This window comes from Euwallacea fornicatus, chromosome 22 (assembly GCF_040115645.1).
Source record: "Euwallacea fornicatus isolate EFF26 chromosome 22, ASM4011564v1, whole genome shotgun sequence".
Classification (NCBI taxonomy): Eukaryota; Metazoa; Arthropoda; class Insecta; order Coleoptera; family Curculionidae; genus Euwallacea; species Euwallacea fornicatus.
In genome coordinates, this window is record NC_089562.1 from 408,699 (window position 1) to 434,570 (window position 25,872).

The 25,872-nt window shown below is 37.7% G+C and overlaps 2 protein-coding genes across 7 annotated transcripts in view; one reads left to right on the forward strand and one right to left on the reverse strand.

The window, feature by feature from the left end:
* Positions 1–25,872, reverse strand: part of Eip74EF (Ecdysone-induced protein E74) — an 81,767-nt gene that overhangs the window by 40,893 nt on the left and 15,002 nt on the right. For all 4 annotated transcript variants that reach the window (XM_066295295.1, XM_066295294.1, XM_066295293.1 and 1 more), the window contains 4 exons: positions 20,500–20,561; positions 20,240–20,434; positions 19,957–20,184; positions 19,591–19,816 (listed from right to left, as the gene is read on the reverse strand). In XM_066295295.1, coding sequence (XP_066151392.1) covers positions 19,591–19,816; positions 19,957–20,184; positions 20,240–20,332 — 547 coding nt within the window. In that variant the 5' untranslated portion in view covers positions 20,333–20,434; positions 20,500–20,561. The remainder of the gene's footprint in view (positions 1–19,590; positions 19,817–19,956; positions 20,185–20,239; positions 20,435–20,499; positions 20,562–25,872) is intronic.
* Lsm11 (U6 snRNA-associated Sm-like protein LSm11) overlaps positions 21,748–25,872 on the forward strand; it is a 33,754-nt gene continuing 29,629 nt past the window's right edge. For 2 of the 3 annotated variants that reach the window (XM_066295300.1, XM_066295299.1), the window contains exons 1-2: positions 21,762–22,155; positions 25,109–25,227. In XM_066295300.1, the coding sequence (XP_066151397.1) occupies positions 21,816–22,155; positions 25,109–25,227 (459 nt within the window). In that variant the 5' untranslated portion in view covers positions 21,762–21,815. Of the gene's footprint in view, positions 22,156–25,108; positions 25,228–25,872 lie in introns of all 3 variants that reach the window. The other variant, XM_066295301.1, reaches the window with a different exon arrangement.

The window sequence follows — 25,872 nt, forward strand, 5'->3', positions numbered from 1 at the left end:
CGGCGTCGTAATTCTCTTGCAGTAAGGAAGTGCAAGTGCAGCGAACGGATTCAAGGTTCGCATACCGCCGCGGGCAAAACGGCAGACGGCTGCAGAAGCGGCATTCCTGCAAACCTACTTAGACGGCTTTTGCAGGAAGAATGGGTTAAGACCGGCTTTATTTACCGAGCAACGGTTGGATGCACTTAATGGGGCGGCCCCGGTTTTTCTCATTCGCGCCTCGCATTATTAATTACTCTCGTGTCTAGTAGGGAAGAAATTTTCCAGATTTTTATTGACACCTTCCTGCACCGTACATCGTCTTCGCATAACATATTTTTATTATTTAAGCTAATTGACTATGCAGCGGTACCAAAAGCAAAATGTATGCTCTCGCTTCAGACTACAATAACACTCACGATTGGAAAAAAAAAAAAAAAAAAAAAAAAAAAAATTGCGTGCGCCATGAAACGGAACCAAACTATTTACGATTTACTAGTCCAAAGTCACATTATGACCTTTAACGTGGAATTGGAGATCCGATTGATTGATTTTTTCACTCATCCCATTCGTTACATTTTAGTAAAGGTGATTGATCTCGATAATCAGTAATTGAAAATGGGTCAATGTTCTCGCGTTTTTGCGGCAATTTCGGTTAATAACGATACACCGTCGTATAGAAGTTACAAACGTTATATATACGAAGATCGTTTTTGTCTCTCATCTCGGGAACCCGTCCATATATGGTGGGAAAAAATAAACTTCTCTGACCACTCGCAGACTTCATTTTGATTCTGAAAACTAATGTTTATTGCCCGAGACGGATTGGTTATAAGGTTTTTGCCACTTCGGGAGGTACCCGAGGCTGCGTTGCCATCACATCAAGGACGGAATGGTACCGATAGTTTTTTCAAATATAAAAGTTTTTAGGCGAAGGGGCATACCCCACAACGTGCGGCCCTGTATGACGTGCACGTCAATTGAAGGGCTTCTCCCGTGTAACCGAAAATGTTTCATACTTTTTCGGGATTCCTCTAAGATTGAGGGAATCTACATATAGTGATTATTTTACGTATTAAATTACAAAAAGGTCGTCAAAGACGTACCGATGTTAGAAACACATTAAAGCCTTTCAGAAACTACATAACGTTTCGTTATGATTGACGTAGGAACTTCGATGAATTTTAAGAGAGAAAATAACGTAAGTTTTCGAAAGGTTAGTTCGGATCTCTTGGTCTGTTCTAATTTTAAGTGAGGATATCTCGGAAACCGGTACCCTCAAAAATAGCTCAAATTAACCGTATGGGTTAGTTCCATAAACACGAATAAATGAAGTTATAGTATTTCTTTTCGTTTCTGAGATATGGGCCCTCTTTAACTTCTGTTTCACGATATTGAAAGTGCCTCAAAATTATGCCTCAAACTGCGTTTTCGCCGCTCCAAGCCCTAAATTAAGGCGTCGACGTTCAACAAACTATCCATATCAGTCTGTTAGGCCGAAAAACGTGATCTTCAAAATTTTGACATTTTTCTGAAAATTTTCAAAAAGAAACCACTTGTTCACTTACAACTGTTGACTTTTCAGCGCCTTGATTTCTATTTTACGATTTTGGCAGAAAATGTTTGTAAAACTCGTCAAAAATTGGGTCCTCGACGATTAAGCCACGATATCTAGGATATTTGTGATAAAACCTGCTTCATAAAACAAATCAAAATAAGCCTCATTCTTCGTCGTATCTTAGAGCTTTGATGTCAAATTTGCAGGGAAAAATATGACTCACAGCGTATCAACTTCACGTGAGTTGCATGCTGATTCAAAGATTGCTTCCACATATCCACATTTTCCCTCAAAATCGTTCGGGGTACAGTTTGTTTTAATCGAAAATTTGGAGTTTAATTATAAATGGATTTCTCCAATTAGCACGCGCTTTCCATAGAGAGCATATTATCCTCGCTTTCCAACGTAGAGAACACCTCAGTGATTGATTGTGTGTACGTTTTCGGCATGAGTAGCCGGACGATTCGGATGAAAATAGGGGACAAATTGGGCGCAAAGCCTCAGAATAGTGGGCGAAATTTTATTAAGGGTATTTCTGTTAAGGAAGCTTTGGTCCAATGGAATATAAAATTGTATAGTGAATTCGGACATAGAGATAGTACGCGCTCAGTGCGGCAATATGGCCGCAGAAATAAACTAAAGACAGTGGGAAACGTCGGCCGCATTGTCGCATTTGGTGTGCAATAAAGCGGCGCACCGAAGTCGCCATAAATTCGAAAAACAGGAATTTCAGAGTACTTGCATCTAATGAAAACTTTAATATATGTACATTTCCTTGATCGGCCATTTTCACAAAAGGCTCGAGTGCTTTTACCACGTTTTTCCGTCGTATATTACGCCACGACTATTTTTATTGAAGTTTTTAGGTTAGAAATCAGACATTGACGTTGACAATTACATTGACAGTTCAAAAACATTTCGTATTGTAACGTGGAGACTCGATTTAAATCACTCTTTACTTAATTTGACAAAAATTTTTAGCGACGTCACTAGGGATTGAAATTGCCTTTAATTAGCTCCACGTGTTAGTTTTTAAAAGGCCTTTTTGCATTTTTCCATCGTCCAGGCAAAAGAGCGTCGCGACACCCTAGACCCTGTGAACATTGCCCTTCTCCGGGTCAGGGTCGGGTAACGCCATGTCTCATTCCAATTTAAGCAAAAATGGAAGTAGGGGGGGTGTCTAGCCAACAACGCCCTGGTTGTTGACCCGCTGCGACGCGGTTAATGGAAAAACTTTCCCCCAAAATAATAGGGAAACGTCACGTAATCAAACCTTCCGATTTGGCAACTCTTGATCTTTGCCAGACAATTATACAAAAATGGGCTTTTATTGCGCACATCTAATGAACGCAATTTGCCTAGAAACATTTATCTGCGAAATGGGAGCAACTGCATTCCTCGCCCATACATGGGAACCGATAGAACCCATCTTCGAATGGAGAACCATCGTTGCTCAATTGGCCTTTTAGGAATTTTTTCTGCGTAGATTCAGCAGCAGCGAAGTGGTTTGATTGACCACGATGTGTCGCCATTGATAGCCGAGAAAATGGGGTGAATGGGTTGTAATGGAGAAGGCCACTTCGTTGCAAAATTTATAATGAGCAAAAATTCTTGTAATCTAAACAACTTCTTCGAAAGATGTCGATAGTGTCGAGTGTCCAACTCTTGTGATAAATGACCTAAATGGACGCCACTTGACCTGCTGTTATTGAACTGTCACCATTGAACCAACAACGAGCGACCGATTAATAATAATAAAAAAAAAAAGTAATTTTCGAGTGTTAACCTCAAAAAGGTTAATCAGGAGACTACCTGGCTTTTCAATTATTATGCGGCTATGCAATAAAATAAATAAATAAAAAAATACCTCGGCCTGAGGTCAACGGTTCTGCGGCTTTTATTATTATAATTTCCATTTGCACGAAGCCTAATTACCATAACTACATCTAAAGTGAAATAATACATTCGCCTTGGATGGGGTCTTAGATTGCGGGTTTTGTTTGAAAATTTTTGTTCTTGTTGATGGTATAATGAGGCAATCAACAGCGGGCAATGAAAGTGCGTTTAGTTTCTCGATGGTCAATTGGTCATTTCCGGGAAACCGTTAGAGAGCCAAGAATCGGATAAGACGCTGCCTTTCACTACCTACACTTATGATAAATTCGATTTTAAGATTTTTCCCGCGTGGTCGAGTCTTCCTTACGCAAATCCTTTAAACAATATCCATTGTCAGTATTTAAATCTATTGCTGACCCCTGGAAATAACAATAATACCAATACCCGTTTTCCCGAAAAAACTCCTTTACAAAATATTGATTGAACAAAGGTTGACGCTTTTCAATTAAGGGGTCACTGTTTTAAAAATTATTTAAAATTTGTTCTTAATTGCACGCAATAAATTTGAAAACGTCAGCGAAACTCGTCCCAGTTTAAATACAACGAAGGGAAATATGCGAGTTTTCGCAGGGAAATGTACGAGGAAATGTTTAATGGAAAAAAACGACTGAGTCTTCTTTAATAAGCAGACTTTTTGTTGATGCTCAACATCCACCTCAGGTTTTGATTTTCGTACTTTTCAATCAGCATTCGACAAGAGGTCCTAGGGAAAATGGGACGTGCATCATGAAAATAAAGTGCATCAGCCAAGTGCGATTTGGCACGGAACATACGACTATTACTCTGCTAAATAATTGAAAATTGTGCAGGTCAGACGCTAAAATCAATTTATTGATCTACAAAACCATTTAAACTTCTATTAAAGCAAATAATGGAAAAATTGCTTTCGAATTCGATACTTATTAACAATTATTTCTGGGAAATTAATCTAGTCTATCGGTATATGTATAAAATAAATAAACATTAGGAAGCCACATACAGGGTGTAACATATCGTCGTGGAGATATTTCAGGGAGCGACGATACTCTGCAAAATAATCAAAAGTGCCAATAGACCCACGATTAAAAACGTACCGTTTTTGATATACAGTGTGGCAAAGTTTGTACGCCTATTTTATTTAAGGCTCTTTACGGCAAAATGCCAAAGTTATCGACAGGCTTTTACAGGGTGTTATATTTTTTTGAGTCATATGCTATTTTATTGTACCTTTTTTGAGAAGGTAATTATACCGTAAACGGTTTTCGCTCCGAGCGTTCTGATTTTTGAATATGTTATTCTAAAGGTCATTTTGAACAACTTTTCTAAAGGGACAAGGCCGCGCAAATGCCTCCTTCACACTTTTTTTTAGGTTGAACGTTTTTCCAAATCCAACTGTCTTACGGGATCGCGGAGCGAATAGGGGTGCTGGGTGGGGTAAGGTAAGGTAAGGTGAGGTAAGGTAAGGTAACATATTTCCATTTTTCATCCAAATAATCATTTTTGAATTTATCAATTCGACAACATTGCTTGATTCTCCCAGCATTCACGTCTCACATAAAAACGTTTTGTTTCGATATTTGTTTGATCCGCGAATTCACGCTCAGAATGTAGAGCGCATATGGAGAGATATCCGTGGTGGAATTCCCAGATATGGGAGAAAAGAGCCCCATCTTGTTGGATATCTAGCAGAATTTTTGTTTAAACGGTCATTTCCTTTATTAAGCGACATTCATTATTTCTCTATTGAAATTGCAAAGTTACATCCACCTCAGTAAGGAAATTTATTTCATTTAGTTCAGGTTAGTTCGGATCACCTCAGTAAAGGAAATGTATTTCATTTAGTTTCAATTCTTATCTAGCAATATGTTTTTCATTTACTTATTTTGATCAGAATTTATTTTTTTTTTCAATTGCGATTGCAATTAAAATAAAATTGTAAAATTTTCGTGTATCTTTCTTGCGCATGGGCCACTCTAGTATTTTAGTCGATTAAGTGAAGTGTCTTTCGGGATTCGTGGAGTGAATTGGAGTGCTGAGTGAGGTAATTATCAACAACGTTTCAGATCTTTAAAGCAACAACAAAATATTACATACCCACAGTGAAGCAGTTTACCCCACCCAGCACCCCTATTCGCTCCACGATCCCGTAAGACAGTTGGATTTGGAAAAACGTTCAACCTAAAAAAAAGTGTGAAGGAGGCATTTGCGCGGCCTTGTCCCTTTAGAAAAGTTGTTCAAAATGACCTTTAGAATAACATATTCAAAAATCAGAACGCTCGGAGCGAAAACCGTTTACGGTACTGTTACCTTTTGGTCTCCTACGTTATGTTCGCATGTTCCACTGTTATCGCAAAATTCGTAAAAATATCCATCGCTAGACATTGACAATGTGTAGCACATAAAGAGAAAATAATCAACCGGGTCAGTTATCAACTATCCTAGGTAATTCGTGACATTTAATAAAATTTCTTAAATTAACAATAAATCCAAACGAAAACAAAATTGTAAAAGCTGTTGGAAGTGTTGTTCAATAAAAAGGGGAAACTTTGCCACCCTGTATATCCCAAATGGCGCGTTCTTGCCAGCGGTTCTATTACCATTTTTTAAATTTTACACAGCACTATGGCTCCCTGAAATATCTTCAAGATGACATGTTACATGAGGTATGCAGATGGAGATGTTTTTACATTTTCAATTTGTTCGGCCTGACTGGCACCTGCGTGAAAACCGAAAACAGTAATGGACTTCGCGGGAAAAATTAACCGAAAGTAAGTACCGTATCAAGAGGCCTATCTCGAAAAATGCGAAATTTACGATTTTTCAAAATTTTGATTTTTGTCAAAATGGCCGACAGTAACGTCAAAACTGACAATAGCGATGGCCTTTTTGGGAAAAATTAACTGGAAATGAACACCATACCGAAAGGTCTATCTACCCAAAATACGGAAATTATAGCTTCTTTTTAGTTTCGATTTTTTTTCAAAGTCGGTAAGAGCTATGTCGTAGATAACAGCAATAATGGTTGTTATGGAAAAAATGAGCTCGAAGTCAATACCATATTAAGGGTCTATGTGTGGGATCTGCAGAAGAGAGAATGTTATAGTTTTTGAAATATTAATTTTTAGTAGCTGAGCACGTCTTCTAGAAAAATGTCTGAAACTGAATTGATAAGTTTATTGTTTAAAATAAGGAAATTTTTCAGATATTCGACTATTTTTGGATACTTCAGAATGATCAAAATTCTTGTTGATTCTAAAGAGTTTTTCTGTGGTTTTATGGGCCCATAGATTAATTTTCAGGATTTCTCTTTAAAGTTTCAGAGTCTTGATAGCAAGTGACAGCAGAGCATTTCCAAAGAATTTTTGGACTTTCTGAAAGGAACAGCAGGTATAATCTTTGTTTATCGAGTTGAAATCTAAGTTTGCTACATGTAAATGCGGACACCGGCCTATAAAAGTATAGTAGGTTTGGCAATTATTGTTCGATTCGAACCGATATAACGTATGTTCGTCATTCCGGTGCGCCTTGACACGCTTTAAACTCAGAACTTTCCTGATTTGAAACGTAAAATCCGGAGGTTTTGACACTGGTCTGTTTATAAAATTTTAAGCTGATCGGTAATTAGTAAACCATTAATTAACTGTGACATGTAAATGTCTCCAACTGATCCACAAAACTACATTTTCAAGACTCTTAATTGAGGCATTCGGGGTACATACCAGATCCGAAACATTGCAAAACCTGGAAAGTCATATATGTAAATTGTCTAAAGGAAAAGATGGATGCAGACATTTTTTTGGTAATGTTTGAAGGCCTGTATCTTGGAATTACTTAAACTCATAATAATTTGAGTATATACTGTGCGCCTCTAAATTTGTAATCCCCCCCCCCCCCTTCCCTCCCTCCAAACACACACATTTTTTTTTTTTAATTCAAAAACATCATTAAGTAGGACAAAAAAACATCTTTTTACGTTTTTTTTTTAAATGTTGCTTTCGTCACCGATAATACAAAATGACCGATTTTTTAAAATTTCGACATGGATTAAATGAGACCTGAACTCCACCAAACATTCAACGGTACATTGAAGTCCAAATGTACGATTAGTTTTTGAGAAAAACACGTATAAAGTTGGTAAAAAATGCAATACAAACTCAATTATATACTAGATAAACAGTTAAAAAACTAATTTGTTGATAGGAAATTGATTTGTTTTCAATTTTGCACTTACAGTCTTCGGTTAAAAAAAAATTACAAAATAAATAAAATTAACCAGCCGCACGGTATATTTTCATAGTAACTTTACAAGCTCAGCAATCGAGTAAGGTGATCGATATTTAGCTGACGTGTGAGGAAATAGCTTACCGAATACTTTACCGCACGATAATTGCAGCCGACACGCTTATCGTCGTTCGTTCAGCAAGCGAATGTGGTAAAGTCAAAGTCGCTTCGCACGTATTACAGGTACAATATTTTTCCTCCCAGACGTATGTATTAATTTTATTATCGTCTGCAAATTTACTCGATTATTAGACGCGATAAAAGCTTTAGACATACAAATGCGGTAATCCGTTTTACTGCAAGTGCACATGTCAACGTTAAATACTCACAAAAATTTTTATACCGACACATGCCATTTGATTTGCGTGCGGCAAAGTGCTGCTCCAGATGACCAATTCTTGCGGTAAAGCCACTTTACCATTGCAGGACATGGTAGAGTTGAAATATTTTATTAACCCACAGCGACGTTACTGATTTTACAACCAATGAACTTTTAGAGGCAATTCTTTTTGTTACAAATTGTCCGCAGTGTCCTCGCTACAGAGGGTAATTTATAAGATGTTACCCATTATCCGACCCATTTCTAGAGGAACCAGCCCTTGAAAATCTCTAATTTATGAATTTCGGACAAGGTATTTCCGAGACACGAGCCCTCAAGAATGACGAAAAATGCTGCTGTATCTACTTTTTCCATAAGCTGTTTATATGGGACACTCTGCATAACTTGGTCCAAAAACCATTCGATATGCAGTTTAAAAATAAAAAGTTTGTTTAGAAAGTTGCACCAAAGAGAATTTGGACCGCAGCTTGTGATATATTGACGTTAATGGCGTGGGACACCTGTCAAATGTTTGGAACTGCGTTCGCTACTCCTCTTCGGTTGCTAGTTTCTTTTATGTTTTTCCTTGTTTCAGTTTTTTTTAAATAGATTTTTTAATCGTTTACGGGGTTCACGGTTCATAATTAACTGCGTAAGTATTGAAATAAGTGGACTTTGGAGCAGTAGTATTAAAAAAAAATCTTAAACTGCATTTTCAAGGCTTTCAGTCAATTCAGTTCAATTGATTTAAGCGAAACATTACATTTCAAAAATAAAAAATAAACGCTTTTTGTTATTGTTCAACCTTTGATCGTGGATACCGCGGAAGTACACGAGTCGAGGAGGTAATAAATAGTTAAGGGCAACTCAAATTAGAAGGGAAAAAAACGGTTTTTAAGCCTCAGATTTTTTTCCCATCGGAAGTTTTTCCAGACCAGACGTCTGAAACATGTGTTTCTAGTTTAAAAATCCGAAATACTGTCACGTCCATTAAAACATTACGCCCTGTTTTAGGGTCGCAACCTTTAACACGTTTTCACATTCCGACATGATGGGTTTTAAATGCGTGATGAATATCCCGTTTTTTTAGCTCCTTTCGGGAGGTTACGTGCGCCACACATTGGGGCGGATCAGTTTAGTCTAATAAAAATGTTTTGGAAACAAATAAGGGCAAAAAATAGCTCCCTTAAGGGTTTTTTAAGTGACAGTAAACGTGGTTTAACTAAACCCGACCCATGAAGAGTTACGCATAAACCGACCAGATTAATTCGAGAACGAATACGGTGGTCTTTAACACTAACAACCTAAAGAACCGGCGGCGAGTAAAATTTTTGGGAGTGGTCCAATTTTAATATTCGTAATGTGGGTCAATTATTATTATTGCAAATGTCGTCCAAAAAAAAGTGTTGCAACGTAGTTGATTTACGTAATCTTGCGAGGCGCAGCCCAAATTTCGAGAATTACAATCCCTCACATTTGTTTTCGTTTCTCCAGATTATTTTTGTTTTGATTTATATTCTTCGCCAGAGTTTTCAATTCATATAAAATTTACTCCCGCGGATGGAACGACCCTGAAAGAGGTGACCTTGATTATCGAGCGATCCGGGAAACTGGAAATATCCAGGTTCGCTGCTGCTGTGTGTTGCCAGGATACGCACAGAGGGATCAAGTTCGCAACAGCCTCCGGCAAGAACGGTTAAAGAGGTCAGGAATGGGCGCGTGGGAGGCGGCCTCAATTGGTCTCGTTAACGGTGGCGGATTTGTCGGCAATCAGCTTTGCATTCAATCGTAATTTTGCAATTTCCATCCCCCCAAGAAGGGGGGTTCCAGTAACCGCGAGGGGTAATGAAAAGAACGAGAGACGGCAATCGGTGGTAAAGAAAACGATATACGCCAATGATTTTTGTGCGGTAACTAGAAAAGAATTGGGGGAACAAATTGAAACTGCATTTGAAAATTCCAGAGGGGGCGTAATTTTTTTTTATCTCGGCTGCCTAAACTAAAAGACCTCTCAATGAAGATAAAACCCCGTAATGAGCAAAAAAAACAAAGCTGCGCCGAATATACTATAGCCGCAGGGAGATTTAACAAATAATCGGCAATTTATAAATGATCCTGAGGCGGCGTCATCGTTTTCAATTCTTGTTTCTTACAGTAAAACTACATACACCCGACAAGTTTAAAGCCCTGGCATTAATAGTCCAAGAAAGCTACGCCAATGGACCTAGGGACGGTGTTATTGTTTTTGTATGTTTTTTTTTTTTTTATATTAAAATTGCCTTCGTGGGTTTGAAACTTCGTAATTAATTTAAAAAAATGGAGCTACGCCAATGAATTGTATTGTGAAATATGCGGTAACTACGGGGAAATTTGGAAATAAGTAAACAGCTATTTATAAAATTGCAGGGGCGGCCTTATTTTTTTAAATCTCCTTTTTTTTGTAATGAAAGTATCTTAGCAAGCTTGAAATCTTGTAACTAACACGGTAGTGGAGCTACGCCAATGACTTTTATTGTCAAATATGCGGTAAATACAGGGGGATTTGCATTTAAGTTATTAGATATTTATGAAATTTGCACAAGCGGATCTAATATTTTCTTAATTCTTCTTAATAATTCATCTCTCAAACTTTTTTTTACGATTTTCGCAATGATTACAGGGCAGCTTTGAAACGAATTAATGAAGAATCCAGGGGCGGATTCAACCGTGATAATAGAGTCGAACGTTGACGTATCAAAACATCATATACAGGGTGACCCATTAACAATGGGACAACCGTAAGCTGGAGATATTTCTCTTTAAACGGTGATCATTGGAGCAAATATGCCTTATCCGAAAGTTGATCATTTAGGATGTACAGGGCGTTGAAAGTCACATTTTTAATTAATTTTATTTGGCATTATTTTACAAAAATCGAGATTAGACAATTGAAAATTTGTAAAGTTGTTTTTTTTTTTAGATAATGAACGAGATACATTTTACAATTTCAGCGTTCTTAATAGAAAGTGTCGGTTACGATCAATTTTACAGAATTTACAATCAATAATTTTTTATCCTGTATTGCTAACATAAAATTTTATTCAAAATCTGAAAGAGCAACCATTTTTCCATTCATTGTGTATTCATGTTTTATTTCTATATCTTAAATTGTTTTCGAGGAAAGTTTATTTACCCAACCCTATATTTAATTTTGATAATTTATAATAATCTATTAACAACGTCGAAATTCCAAAATGTACCTTATTCATCACTTAAAAAACCATAATTTTGTTAATTTTCAAAGGTTTAAGCCAGATATTTTTAGAATAATGGCAAAACAATTAATTGAAATTTTGACTTTTACCACCCCGCATACAGAGCGGTTCTTCTTTAACCTACCGCACTTTAACAGCGTATTGAACGCCCACAAATAATGCGAATTTGCTATATCAACCAACGTCCAATAAGGCTTCCTTTAGAAGACACAGGGGGTTCGAATTTTAATCAAAAAATGGAGAATGACAAATTTCTTCAAAAAATGTTAGAGATCTCTGACGAAATTTTGGAGATGTTGACGACTATAAACGACGCATATGTTTTACTAGAGCGAAATATTCTTTAGCTTTTCCAGCAGCGCGCCCATTTCCATGTTAGGGGACATTTTTTCTGAAAAAGTGGTACGCTACTGGCTTTTCTGAATATAAAAATTATTCCTGAATTCCTTGCTTAATTCTGGAGAAACAGTCGCTTGAGGTTGTTTCGTTCGGCACACCGTTCTATTTCACGTTCAGTTTGCTTACATAGGAATGTTAATTTGATACCTATATAGACTGATTCATACTTAATCATAACTTTTAACGTAAAAATATTCAAGATTTATCTTTACTGTTAAAAAAATGCGGTGGAATGTTTTGCTCTTCTGTGAAAATTTCAGAGAAGCTTTGGTACCATTACGTTGTGGTTATTAATTTAGGATGTGCGTCAAAATTATTTAAATTTTTTTGCTTGTAAACGGGGGATCAGATGAGAACACATCAAAGAGAATCTCTCTAGAATTGAAAGAGCAATCCGAAAATAATTTTTGTTTTGATAAAAGCCTGTAGCGTATCACTTATTTTGAAAAAATAATCCCTTACATTGAGGTGAGCGCATCACTAGTGAAGCTAAAAGATATTTTTTCCCACTCACACATTCGAGTCGTTTATAATCGTCAACGCCTCCAAAATTTGGTTAAATAATCTCTGGCCCTTTTCCAATTCAAAAAAATTAAAAATTTTCTATTTTTTAAATTAAACTTAAACCATCCGCATCTGCTAAAGAACGCCTTATTGGACGTTGGTTTGTGTAGCAAATTGACATCATTTTTGGACGTTCAACGCGCTACTAAAGTTACGCAGATTAGAACCGAAACATCCGGTATATCCGAAACTCTCAACTTTCAGATAAAACATACTTTCTCCAATCGTCGCCATTTAATATGCAGCATCTTTACCTTTCGGTTGTCCCTTTGTTAATGAAACACTCTGTGTATTACGTTCATTGAAGATTTGACTCGAAAGTAAACCCTCAAATGAGGGAAACGTGCATCGACGACACAGGAATTTAGAAGCGGTGATATAAAGTTGAAATAGGAATACGGTGAAAACCCTTATAGAGACCGACTTCCTTTGGGACACTTGTCTTCTCCAACGGACCCTTCCAAAGGCACTTTTCTTGTAAATTCTGCCTTTGCGGTATTTTAGCGCCACAGGCTGCCACCTGTTTCATATCTCAAATGCGTTGATCTCCGCCTATAAAGTGGGCGAAATTTCATCCATTACGCAACAGAAAATTGCCCCAAAATTCAGGTTCGTTTGGGCAACTCATATGCAAATCCTTTCTCGGATACGACACACATACCCGACACGTACGGTATGCGAAAAGAAAAATATTTTAAACTTGACAGCGGTGTGCACTAGACTGTGTAATTCCACGGTGCTTTCAATTAATTTAACAATTTGTTCTTACTCGGTGCAAAAATGAATTTTAATGGTGAACTTCACCTCGCACTCGATCTCGACTGGTTCGAATGGGAAAAAACACGTAATCGAGTTAGGCGCTTTCCAATTCGATGTTTTATGATTGTGATCGTTCAGAACAGGGTTTTTACAGTAATTGATTCATCTTCAAATTTCCGCATTAAACAAATAACATTTGTGATAAACAAGGATCATCGTCAACCACTTTATAATACAATGGGGGTAAAAAACAACAATCTCGACGATAACCATCGATTAATAATGGGAATTTCGCGATATTGCTGGCGTTTAAGTGTCGCTTTCAAGATACGAATGATTTTTTTTTTAATTTGTTATTCTCTTAAAGAACCTAAAGTAACCGAGTTTTTTTCTTTACTTAGCGCGTGTTTTCGAGAGGAAACGATAAATTTCGCAAAAACGCTGCAAGGGTAATTAAAGCGCTTTTCGACAGGAAGAGCAGAAGAGGGATTGATGAACTTTCCATGTCTCTTGCTTGTTGTTTTTAGGACGAAAAAGGGCCTTGTTTCGAGGACGCGTGAAAATTCTCGGAATTCTTGATCGAATTCTTCTTAAGGGTCTTTATAACATCAAGGTGGGTTCACACGGTTTAGCTCAAGAGCGATCTTGAAAATGTGTTAGGTGTCAGATGTCCATTAGAGATAGGAGCAATTTTTCAATAAGTGGAAGTTTAGATGTACGTACCAGGGACACAGGTTTCATCTTCGTCAGATTTTTCTCGCTCTCTCGCTCTCTCTCTCCTTCTCGCGCCCTTCCTTCCTCTAATTTTTTTGTTCAATGTGTACCAGCCTGCTGCATTATGCGTTCTTTTATGGCGGTGTCTTGGATCAGATTCTAAGTATGCGACACTCCGTATAACTTGGTCTAAACACGATAACTTACTCTGCACTTCCAAATTGCAAGTATCTATGTGAAAAGAACTTTTTTCTATCCATCACCGCATGCTATGAAAAACCAGCAAGAAAGAACCACCCTGCGAACATTCTTCAGAGAAATACGCACATTTTAAATTAAATTTGGAACGTAGCTCACGCCACACTGACATTACACGTATAGGACAGCGGTCAATTGTTTTGAATGAGTGCGTTCGATGCGCCATCTTCGGACACCCTTTTTAATATATTTTCTTGTTTAATTTTTTGGGTTTTTATTAAAATCTGATAGTTTCCTGACGAGTCCAAAGTCAAGGCTCCGACAACTGTTTTTTAAAAATCCCCTCTCTCTGCTGCCTTTCTCTCTCCTTCTCTTGCTTATATTTTTTTAAATCCAATTTGTTCCAGACGGCTTCATTATACGTCCTTTTACCCTCTGGATTGCGGCGCCTCGGCCTAGACTCGGCCGCTTCTATGAGTCGGCTTGGGGTAGGTCCCGACTGACGCCAGGCGTCGTTGAAAGGGTGAAGGTTAAAGGCGTCAAGGACAAATCGGGCGGGAAGCGCGAAAACCCGGCCCTGCAAGCGAGCCGCTACCTTGGGAGTGCGATGAAGATCACGGCCGGTTCTGTTCCAATTGACGCTTTTATGTTAACGTCAAATGGGGGAGCACAGGTGGGGGTAATTGTTACCATAAATTTAGAGAATTGCCACTTTTAGCACTTTTGATGGGTTTGAAAGTCACAAGTGAGACAGACACATTTTTTTATTGGATCCGCTCGGATTGAGGGTTCTGGAACGTCGTCGGAAATCACATCACCCCCAAGAGGCGCGTATTATAAAGTTAATAACACTACATATTACTTTAAACAGCTTGGAAACTTCGAACCTGCAAAACTTTCGGTAAATCCCTTGGAATCGAATATTAGAATCCGCCTTAAACATAAATTTGCTGTAGAACAAAACTTGATCAGATACTTCAAAACTCATTTGTTTTATCTTACAATTCAGAGTTTCAGTCCTTGAAGTCCACCAAAATTAGATGGATGTTAGAAAAATAATGATTAGAAATTTTCGGCAAATTCCCAAAATTTACTGATTTTGACTAAAGCAGCGTTTACACATACATAGTTTATTGGTGCCAGTGCCAGTGTAATTACGCGTGCCAAAAAATTCCGTTAGTTTTAAGGGGGGGAGGGGTTTCATATACATAAATAATTGGCTCTAGATGACTAACGCCGGTGTCTTTGCGTGTGTAGATACATCAATTTTAAAGTTCCAGTAAACTGACGCCCATAATTAATTATCTACAGCAGTCGAACTTTTTGACGCCAATAATAATTGCACTAACACTGGTCTCTGTGATCTAACCATAAATGGCGGAAATCCCAGCTTAAAAATTTTTGAAAACACATGAAATTCGACCATTTTGAACTAACCCCAAATTACAGAAATTTGACTCTACCTGACAACCGCCGACATCCCAAATTACAGAACGATAACCTCTCAGTCCGACGCAGCACTAGGCAAAACTTCACACTTCTAATTACGGCCCAAAGTTCGTCCATTCGGGGTGCAAACGGGGGAAGCCCGGAGTCTTTAATTTCTGAAAATCGGCCAAATTTGGCAATCCTGCAATAAAATGGAGTCAACCTGATGTGACGCGAAGATTCTCATCGGACAATACATTTAGTTAATCTGGCATGTGTGGGGATTCCCTAAAGCATTTACCTCTTTTGCATGTCTCGTTTTGAGTTAAAAAATATGGAAATTTTTCACCATTAAATTTCAGAAAATCGATTAAAAGCGTCTGGCCCGAAGAGTCGACGCCCTAATAAGATTTTCCGCACGCAGAAATAGCGACTAGACGAATTGGAAATTAGGGCCCCTACACCACCGAAAGTATGGAACCGAACTCAATTTCGATAAGTGAAGGATATTTGTGAGCCAATTTTTTCACGAATTTTGTTAAAAGATTCGGAGTTTTCGAAGCTTTTATTTGATAAGTCCCAGGGAAAAAAGTTGTTTTGTTGGAGGTTAAAAACCTGTTACTTTTTCCTTATTTTTCTCCAATGTTCAACGATTATCTTGGGTTTCTTTGTATGAGGAATTTTGCCTCAATTCCAGTGTAACGAGAATTCTTTTTGCCCTGAGGATTTGTATGTGTTACGTAATAATGCCGCTGCCCAAACGGTGACTAAACGGGCAACAAGGATAGGCGAATTTAGGACGAAGACATTCAAATACCCATAAATTTACTCATATTACGAAACGCGATAAATTCGCGCTTGCAAAAAAACAAAGCCAATGATCTTTTTAATTCATTCACGCGCCGTACGCTCATACTGCGCTCACCTTGACAGACATTCGTACACCAACCGGAATACAAAATCGTTTTTCTTGTGCGGCTGTAAGCTAAAAGCCCAAGAAACGTCAAGATACAAAAAATGTTTGATAATTGTATTTTAGGTAATGGTTCGTCGCTCTTTTTTAAGTTGCGCAATGCCCGTTTCACAAGTATTAGCGCCCTCTAAGAGCAAGAATCTCAGATGAGTTGAACTATCTGTCTACGGCTGATAAATTCACAGCCTCAGCTGTTGGCGAGGGTGCTACGAAATGTAAACAAATATGGCGGACGACAAGTAGTCCTGTGAGAGTTCTATCAGTTTGACTTGTTGCGAATACGCTTCGTTTTAATTCGCTTTTTCTCCACCAGGGGGCGAATCGATTTTCGAAATTGGCAATAGTTGCATAATGCATTTTCCACGGAGAACTGTAATTTCCCCCTTTGCTCGGTAATTTTCTTTCAACTATCGATCGTGAGATTAATAAAATATGTTTTATGCTAGGTCAAGTGCATGGTCGATAATTCTAATTTTAAAAGTTAAATAATTGAGGTTCTCTGGTAATTGCGGGAAATAGAAATAGATGGGTATTAATGTTGCATGGAACGGCAATTTCCATTAGATTCTCCATCGCAGTAATGAACCCGATCTGTCGGTACCGAGGGGCACACCTGCAGTGCAAGAGAACTCGTTTCCTTTGCTCCTTGCGCTATCGAAAGAACAACGGCAGCGGCTTTTTTTGGGTCAATCGGATTGCCAAAATTGGCAAATCAAGTCGCATTTAGCGTGCGTATGTATGTAGCAAACATTGGTGTTTAATGTCCGACTGAGACGTGGAACGAATTAAAAACGCAGTCGATGCCTTTTATTTGTGCCGAGGCTAACACCTTATGTCAGATCGACGTCGATGACGGTGATACCTGGTCCGTTGCGTAACCCCGTATATCTGTGACTCAATTTGTCATTTTTCCACGCCATTTTCGTCCAATTTGGACCAAGACAACATTTAATTCATCCTCTAAAAACCCTAATAATCCCCCCTCAAACGATTTCTGACTTTCCAGATAAATCACCCATATAGAAAATCTATTTGTCCCCCCCTCAGAACTCTCATAAAAGGGTCGACCTTTATTTATTCAGGCCCTTCTCAACAACATTTTAAATCGTTTGGCTCGCGGCCACTGACCTTCACCTTTCGTCCTCCGTGGGAGTCAAAAGGAGGAAAACAGCAACCACCGGACCGAAATCTTCCCGTTAAAACTCGATTTTCCGGAGAGTTTTCAAAACAAAACAGTTTTCGCGGAGGATTTTCCGGGAGGTCGCACCACTGCGCTCGGTTCAAAACATAAATCCTGGGGGTGGGAGAGTGTGAACCCGGGGAGAAAGGGGAGGCTCTCCCGGAAAAGCGAAAGCGAAAGCGCACCAGTCTTGGGGTTGAGGTAGGTCGAGCATGCGCAGAAATGTGGAAGTTTCTGCGTGGGCTGAGGGAGAAAATAATTATTTTGTTGACAATACTGATGTGCTTTCTTTTAGGAGCTTAACGCCGCGATGGAGCGGATTATTGACAATCTTCATGGCAAAATATCGCCTCGTTGAAAGGGGGAATTGTTTCTTTGGGGGTTCTCTGAGGAGGTATTAAGTTGTTTCCCGTGCGTTGCCCTGGAAATTTAAAGATAGTAAACACGCAAAAAACTTTGTTATCGATTTTGTGTGGGTCGCTCCAAGTACGCAATATCGGGGATACGAGAAACGTTGTGCTCAACAGGGCAGGGTGTGTCCTCTTCATGGTTTTACTCCAATATTTACTGTATGATTTTATGGAGACAAAAAACGTCGCTATCTTTGCCGGGGTTTTAATGTTTCGTGTTATGCTTTTATCATAATAAGACAAGTGAAAACTACGTAAATAAATGCACACTAATTGGTTCTTCATAAACTCGACTTGTTTAAATATTTTTACTTTCTTCATTCCCATTGACCAGTTTCTTCGGCCTGCATATACACGCGATTAAATTGCAATTTTTCTTTCTCTTCCCTCTCATTTATTCATCCTCAATTCAACCTCCCCCATTGAAAACTTAATAAAGAACCTCTAAAAATTATACGTTTAAAACGCGGAAATTCCGTAAATCTTTCGTTCAAGGCAAATTTCGACTGGTCCAATGACTTCTCTTCCCCGTTGTGCCTGGACTAAACTAGGCTCAGCGCCATCTATTAGCCTGCTCCAAGCTATCGATTCCTAGCTGGAAATTACAACCTACAGTGTGTAAAACAAGGTCAGATATAATAAAAAGGTTTGAAACCACGGTTATGTATCTGTCAATTGTCGCTTCGCAACGGTGTGAATATCGACTCTCAAACAGAAATTCAAGCGTTTTGCAAGCAAAATTGGATATTTATATTTAGAATATAGATCTTTTTGAATTTTCTTTTTTCTCTTACTTAACTACTTTTATAATGAATCAAAAGAAGCTCTCATCATGTTTTAAATGAACTATAGAAACTTTCATGGTCTGATGCTATGGAAAGTGCACGCATATTGTTCAATGAAGGAAGACAATTTTCCTTTTCTTTTTACACTTGTATAGATTTATTAATAGCAATTAAGTGAAAACGCAGAGATTATCGAAAGAATTGCGTTTTCTGGGTTAAGAGCGAGAGGAAAATTTGCTTAAAAAAGTCCCGTTTGTCAGCAGTATAAAATATCGAAACCGCAACAATATAATCGATAATAATTATTCCAATTGGTGGCTAATTACCATCGCAACAGAGTTACGTACAACCATCAGAAGTAAACTACCATGACCCGAATACATCTTTACCAATGGTACGCTCTACACATACAGATGGGTGCTCTCGAATCTCGAGATTCGCCGAGGTCTCTAGGAATTGTTGCAACTTTTCAAATTTCCGTAGAGGAACAACGAACGTTACAAAATATCAATCCTAGTAAAGGATTATTTCTTAAACGCGATGGTAATTGAATGGCTCTTTATGAGGTCGAGAATGCTCCGAGGAAGGTGTGGCGAATGTGTGTTAATACGCGAAATAAATCAGTGCCATTTACTTATACGTAATTGGGCTTCGCTTCTTCGCAGATATTTGATTTAACCTCGAGAAAGTGTTGCGAAGTCAATTGAATTTCTTTTTTTGGAATTAAGTTTGTGAATTAGCCATATGCCACACACTACGGAACTAACAAAAAAAAATCTTGATGATCTTTAATAATAGATATTTAAGATATCATCAAATCACAGCGAGGTAACACTACAATAAACAAGACACTTAGCGCCATCTCTTCCCATTGCGCATTAGCTCTGACTTCACTAACTAAAACAGAAACCTACCTTTCTCGACTTTTGGCGTCAGCGTCGCCAGATGTCTACCGCCACTATCCTGCGCACTCAAGTTGATGCTCTGCTCGGAAGGTGTCGCTAGTTTCTCTGCCAGTATGGGATTCGCGGCTGCAATCGTGAATTTGCGACCGAGCTCCGCTATCGTCGGCGACCTCTGTGGCGAGTCAGGGTTACTACTCACTTGCTCGTTGGAAATCGTATTATTGTTTTCTTCCTGCTGCAAAGGTAAAATTACTTGAGTGCTCAACAGATAGCGCCACAAATATTAATTCGAAGAGTATTAGCACTATTACTAATGCATTAATATTGATAAACCTATATGTATACAATACCAAAATTAATTTAATTTTTATTTACCTTGATATAGGGAGTGTTATTGAATTCACTCAAAATACTCTCGATTTCTATAGCAGTTGTGTCGCTCAAATGCTTGAAAATATCGTCAGTATCTCCTTCGGGTCCATGTTGGTTTGCTGAAGGAACTAGGCTGGTCAAATCTGATTGGGACAATTCTCCCAAGGCGGCACTGGAATTTGTGTTAGCGTGGGTTGCTGCTGACTGTGTACCCACAGCTACTGACGCATCCTTTTCACCCCAAAAAAGCTCTAGATTACGGCAAAATGCTGTAAAATTATCATACCTGTAAACAAGAGGCCAAATCGACCATTTTTCCATCGTGATCACTACTCCATAAAAGATCGTTGTCGATGAAGGGCATCGCCAGTGCGGACATTGAGTACTCGTGCCCCCCGTCAAGGGGCAATACGTGGGGGCTGATTTTGGCTGCCGTTTTAACTATCCGGGGGGCAATTGAAGTATGGGTATCAGAAGACACCTGAAAAAAGTTACATCAGTTGTGTTGATACTTCTTACAATATGGGTACTAATTCTAAAAGGTACCGTGATATATCCCTATGGATTTTGAACCTTCGCCAAAACATGAACGCCGATTTCTTGCCCTCCTGAAACAAATCAAACTACTATAATTTAACATATAGAGTAATGTGTATTTTTCACTTTAAGTTAAGGATTTTCAATGCAATATAAAAGGAATTGTAATAGAAAAATCTCTTCATTTCTATTTACAAACAAGCCATCAGTAAGAGTTCAATGACACGAAATGAACGGCCAATTAGATTCTAACATAATCATTATAAAACTTTCTCTGAGAACACGTACGAATATCGAGTATCGTGCAAATCCCGAGTGAAATGAACTTTAATTGCACGGAAAAAAGTGCAAGTGAAAGTCGCATAACATGACCACTGTGCTCTGATATAATAAGTTCAACTGGTTTTCCTTTCCTACGGATTCTTTTAGTTTCTGTCGCATTGAAATGCATGGAATGGTTCATGGTTCAACGCCCAATGGTGCGAAATTAATTGTGAGAACGAGTTTTATTCAATTAGCGATGTGTGTACAAAAAATGTACAAAAAGAGCCATGTACGCGCTCTGTCTTAGTTCTTATCCTCAACCGATTAAGTTCTGACAATAAGTTCCAAACCGCTTCCTTATAGCAGGAATAACGCAATTTAGCTTTTTTGGTCACGCTAAATAAATCACCGCGGCAAAGTAATGTAAACAAATAGCAAGAAATACGCAAAACTGCATAACCGAAGGAATCTAATGGAGAAAGCCTTACGCAATGCCGAGTAATTTAATTTTACTTTCACAAAGCGCAAAATAAACAACCGGATTTTTTTCATTTCACCTAAACTATGTTATGGCATATTTCACAACGCGATTGCATATTACGGATGGTAGGTACACCTACATTTTCTTCGGTTTTCAGCGAAAGTTGTAGGAAAAAAATTATAATATTAATAGGCTTTAATAATGGTTTTTGCGGCTTAATTGTATTAAGCGAATTCGATTATGCCAGACCGCAATGACGGTAAAAAGTTTCAAAAATATTCCCTGTTTCTTTTAACGTGTGGTTACGCCAAATTGCTATTAAAAATTAAAAGTCACGTTTATAACGTTAAAATTTTCGCAACTTCATATTTAACACAAATTTTGTCCAGTCTAAGAAAATTTCTCCTCCTTTTTACCCGGTCTATGGTTATGAGAATTAAATCAGAAACAACGCCATCTGTCAGGATTCATTAAACTTTCTAGTCAAGAACATGACTCTCTTCCTAAAAAGTTTGCACCGTCATTAACGTTTATTGTGTGCGTAACGAGGACAGATATAATTTCAAGCCTTGGCAACTACATGAAACTGTCAATCGTTTCTAAGCAACCGGGTATATGTCAACTCCAAACAATAACAAAAACAACAATGGCGGATAATTCTGGAAGTCGGAGATGTACTAGCAAAAAAGTGACGAAATCCAGTGACTCGATCGCGGAATTGGACATTTACAGTGAGAAATTTGATCCTTTAGCTTTTTTACTCAGTGAACAGGCTAAAATTCCGCGTCCTGATGCCAAAGTTTTCGATAATTTAGCCAAGTGGCAATCACATCACCAGCAAAAGAGTAGACAAGATGTTGAGAAAAAGAAAACGCCTGGAAAATCGGATTTACCTGCCAGGAGGTGGTTACCACACCAATGTAAGAATTATGCGTTTTATTTTATAGGTTTATTAGTAAATTATGAATTTCCAACTGTCTTTCTAGTCTTTTCCATTGTTCTTTCTAAGAAGTTTGAAAGTGAGGTTAGTTAAATCTGAAAGGTTATTGCCTTTAGGTGTTTTGATAGAGTTAAATGATAATTTGATGATAATAGCTCATTATTCGGGTTAATTTCACTTTATTTCATTTAGGGTCAATGTATCAATGTTCTGATTACGTTACTGAGAAGATAACCAATGTCTCTTATCTTGTCGATAGTTCTCATAGCTTTGGTATAACAGACTTCAAGCCCTAATTATTGAAGTCTGATTTAGTCTAATGGGGATATAAAGGTATCGTTAATATGGATTGCCAGTAGTAGAAATACTACCTTATTTCTCTATATAAACTTTGCTCTTATGAAAGTTAACAGGCCTTCAATAATCTGATCATTAATGAGTTATTATAGTCAGAAGGGTAATCTTAGTGTGAAAATCAAGTGATGCTTGACTTACAGATGCGGTAATGCCTGACATTGCATTAGTCTTTGAGTGTTCGGTTGCTCGGAGAAAGTTGTATAGTGTCTGTTTAGAAGCAGTATCAACTTAACCCTGGTGTATGTAAAAAATAATATAATGTGAAGATAATGCAGTTTTGAAGCCTTAAAGTATAACTGAAACTGGAGAAAATCATGAGTATTAAATGATCACTTTATGGAATGAGGCAAAAATGTGTATGCAATAAAAAATATCTCCAATTTAAAAACTCGTCTAAATAAATATAATATTTAGTGTTGACTTTGATGAGTTACCTTTTTTGTAGTTAAAATATTGTTACTAGTAATATATTGACCTAAAAAGACATGTTATTTGTGTTTGTTTCATGTAGACCAATTTTAATCCTTTGCTTTTGGCTATTAAATACATATATTTTTTAAACAATTTATTTAGCAGCAAAGCATTGATGTTTAAATAATTTTGGCAATATGAGCTTAGTTGATTCTAACAGGAAGGAAAACTAATTTTGTATCATCAGAAAAATTGCAGGTAGATCCCATCCATGCCCTGTGCTTATTTTTAATTGTTTCTAAATTTGTATGTTTTTATTGTTTAATGTGGATGGTTCATTTTTTTAAACTTTGTTTGGGAATAACTCGTCACATACAACTAGGGATTGTTCATAGGGTAGAAGATCATACCATACTCTGTTAAGAATAACTGAGAATAACATTTACTCTTAACTAAAAGAGAAATAAACTAAAGGAGTTTGGAAGAAAGCTCTTGTGAACATTTGAGTGATGAATCTATCACCACTTTCAGTAGCTAGAGAAAAATCGCTTTAAACATGAAACTTAACAAAATTAAAATATATAGTTAGTAACAATTACTGAGAAATAACAGTTTTTAAGAAAAACCATAATTCCAAAAGATTATTTTGAGGTAAGTGATTGAAATTTGATCATCGCTCTTAATTTTACAATTTTTTTTTCTAAAAATCTTAATATATGTTGGTGATTATCTAACTGGTATTCTGTTAGTTTTCAATTTCTTTGTATGTGTCCAAGCTTGACTTCTTGTTCAAGTATAGGGAACTAAGTGTTGCCCCCACTAACAAGAGGCTACTCATCGGTTTTTACTAAGTAAAATATGTGCACTTTCTTTGATTTTATGTTTCTTTAATAGTTGTTCGTCGGTAAGGAAACAAGCATTATTCCATTTAATTTTAAGACCATTGTTAACGGCGTGCTGACTTATATTTAACAAATAACTTGTTTCTGACCGTCAGAAATATACTATATAGCATGTTTTTTTAGCGCGTGCGTTGTTGATAGGTACACATTTCGGAACGCAATTTTAAATTTTCCGTAAAATGTGTGAAACCAAAAACAATTTGGCAACTCCGTTTTCAGCATAACACCATGTCTAATCGGTTTATCTCTCGATGGCGCATACCTTTAGTCGACTTTTCCCACTGTCCGTATTATGCGATTTTTTAAGGAACAATCTCTGATCATATCACTCAGTGTGCACCTTTCGGAAGCCCAAATTCGCCATTAAATTTCCCGCATTTCGCTGTTTGACATATGAGGAAAAAATAGAAAACCGAGCCGCTGCGTTGCCAATTTTTACTGAAACACACACTCGGAGGCTGTGAAGGGTCATCGTCCCCTAGATAAGTTCGCTAACATAGCTGAATGAGGCTTTAGCGCTAGACTAAGCCGAGTTCGTGTGCACCTAACCGACTTATGTGTATGCCTTACAAATCAGAACTATTTAAGTTACATTGAAGCTTTCATATCCAGTTTTGCGTGTAAGTTTCTAATGGGTTGAATTGTGTATTGAAAAATGCGTTAAAATGCCCAAAAAGCGAGTGATCTGGATGTTGAATCTCGTTCGCTATGCAGCGGCCGTGTTTGTCTAGATCTCCGACTCTGCCAGGTCTATATTTTATTTTTCTAATTGGATTTCTTAATTTAGATGTCCGTTTTTTCTTAATTTTAAAATTCCGCTATGCAATGCCATTTGAGGCGTCCAATTATCTGCAAAAAATTGAAATTAATTTGATTATCCTCTAGTTGGCGCCACATCTAAATTGTTTAGTTAAGTATCTGGATTTGCTTGAGAAGTCTGTGCATCGATTTTTACTCGTTCTGCAATGATGGCACACTCAAATTGCTTCAGTTATTGTTCATTCACGTCTTCGTTCACGTCATTCTTTTTCCCAGCACCTGGTACGCAAATAGAATCGCCTCTTGGAGTGGAAAGTAGGCCAAATTGTGGGCGCGAGATGTAGCCTTCTAAATTTAGCCCATTTTTAGTGGCTTACAGGTAGGAGTCATTGTCCTTTCGAACCTCGGGCCGCGGAGATTTGCCGGGATGCATAATATAAAAGCATAATCACATTACTTCCATTCTTCTTACGTAACCCATGGTTATTTTTGCATTCTTTTCAGTGCCAGTCGATACCAGGAGGCCCCAGCGATCTCCCAGGAACGTACTCACCAAAATCCAAACCATCCAAGGTCCTCTAGCCCTGCTGCGGAAGTTCATGGAAGAAAAAACGCGAATCAAGGTAACGTATGATGCACGCAACATTTGCGATTGTTCCCTCAGTGAGTCAATGCTTTGGTTTTTGAATAAAGATGTAATAGGCCTCGGTAGATACTTGAAAAATCTACTTAAACCTGCTATTGATCATTCAATACGTCGTTTCTCTGTTTGTCGTTTCAATTTAATGCCTGAAACAAACCATTAACCTTACACCGTCATATTATTTTGTTTTCCTCATTCGTGTATCATTCAGCGAAGGCCGTTGATAGTTTTTTTCATGCACGGCTTATGGGTATGTTTGTTTTAGAAACCTTGATTTCGATAATTGTTGTCGATTACTGCACTTTGAGTAGATTCACCCAATGCTTTTTGATTTCCTATTAATAGATCGAGACAGATCTCACAGCTGTATAAAAAACACTGCATAATGTTGCATTAGGGTCGAAGATGTAAGTGTAACAATGTAAACGTTCCCTTTGTAATATAAAACTGTAATTTACTCATGTCATTAGATCGATGTGTGTAATATTCGCTTGAAATATCTACCGGTTCTCATTGAAAACTAAATATGGATATATCGTATAATTCGTGTATCTGCTCGTAACTGTTATTTTTTCAGTACATCTAGTCATAACGCATTATACATAAATTGCAATTAAACATACCA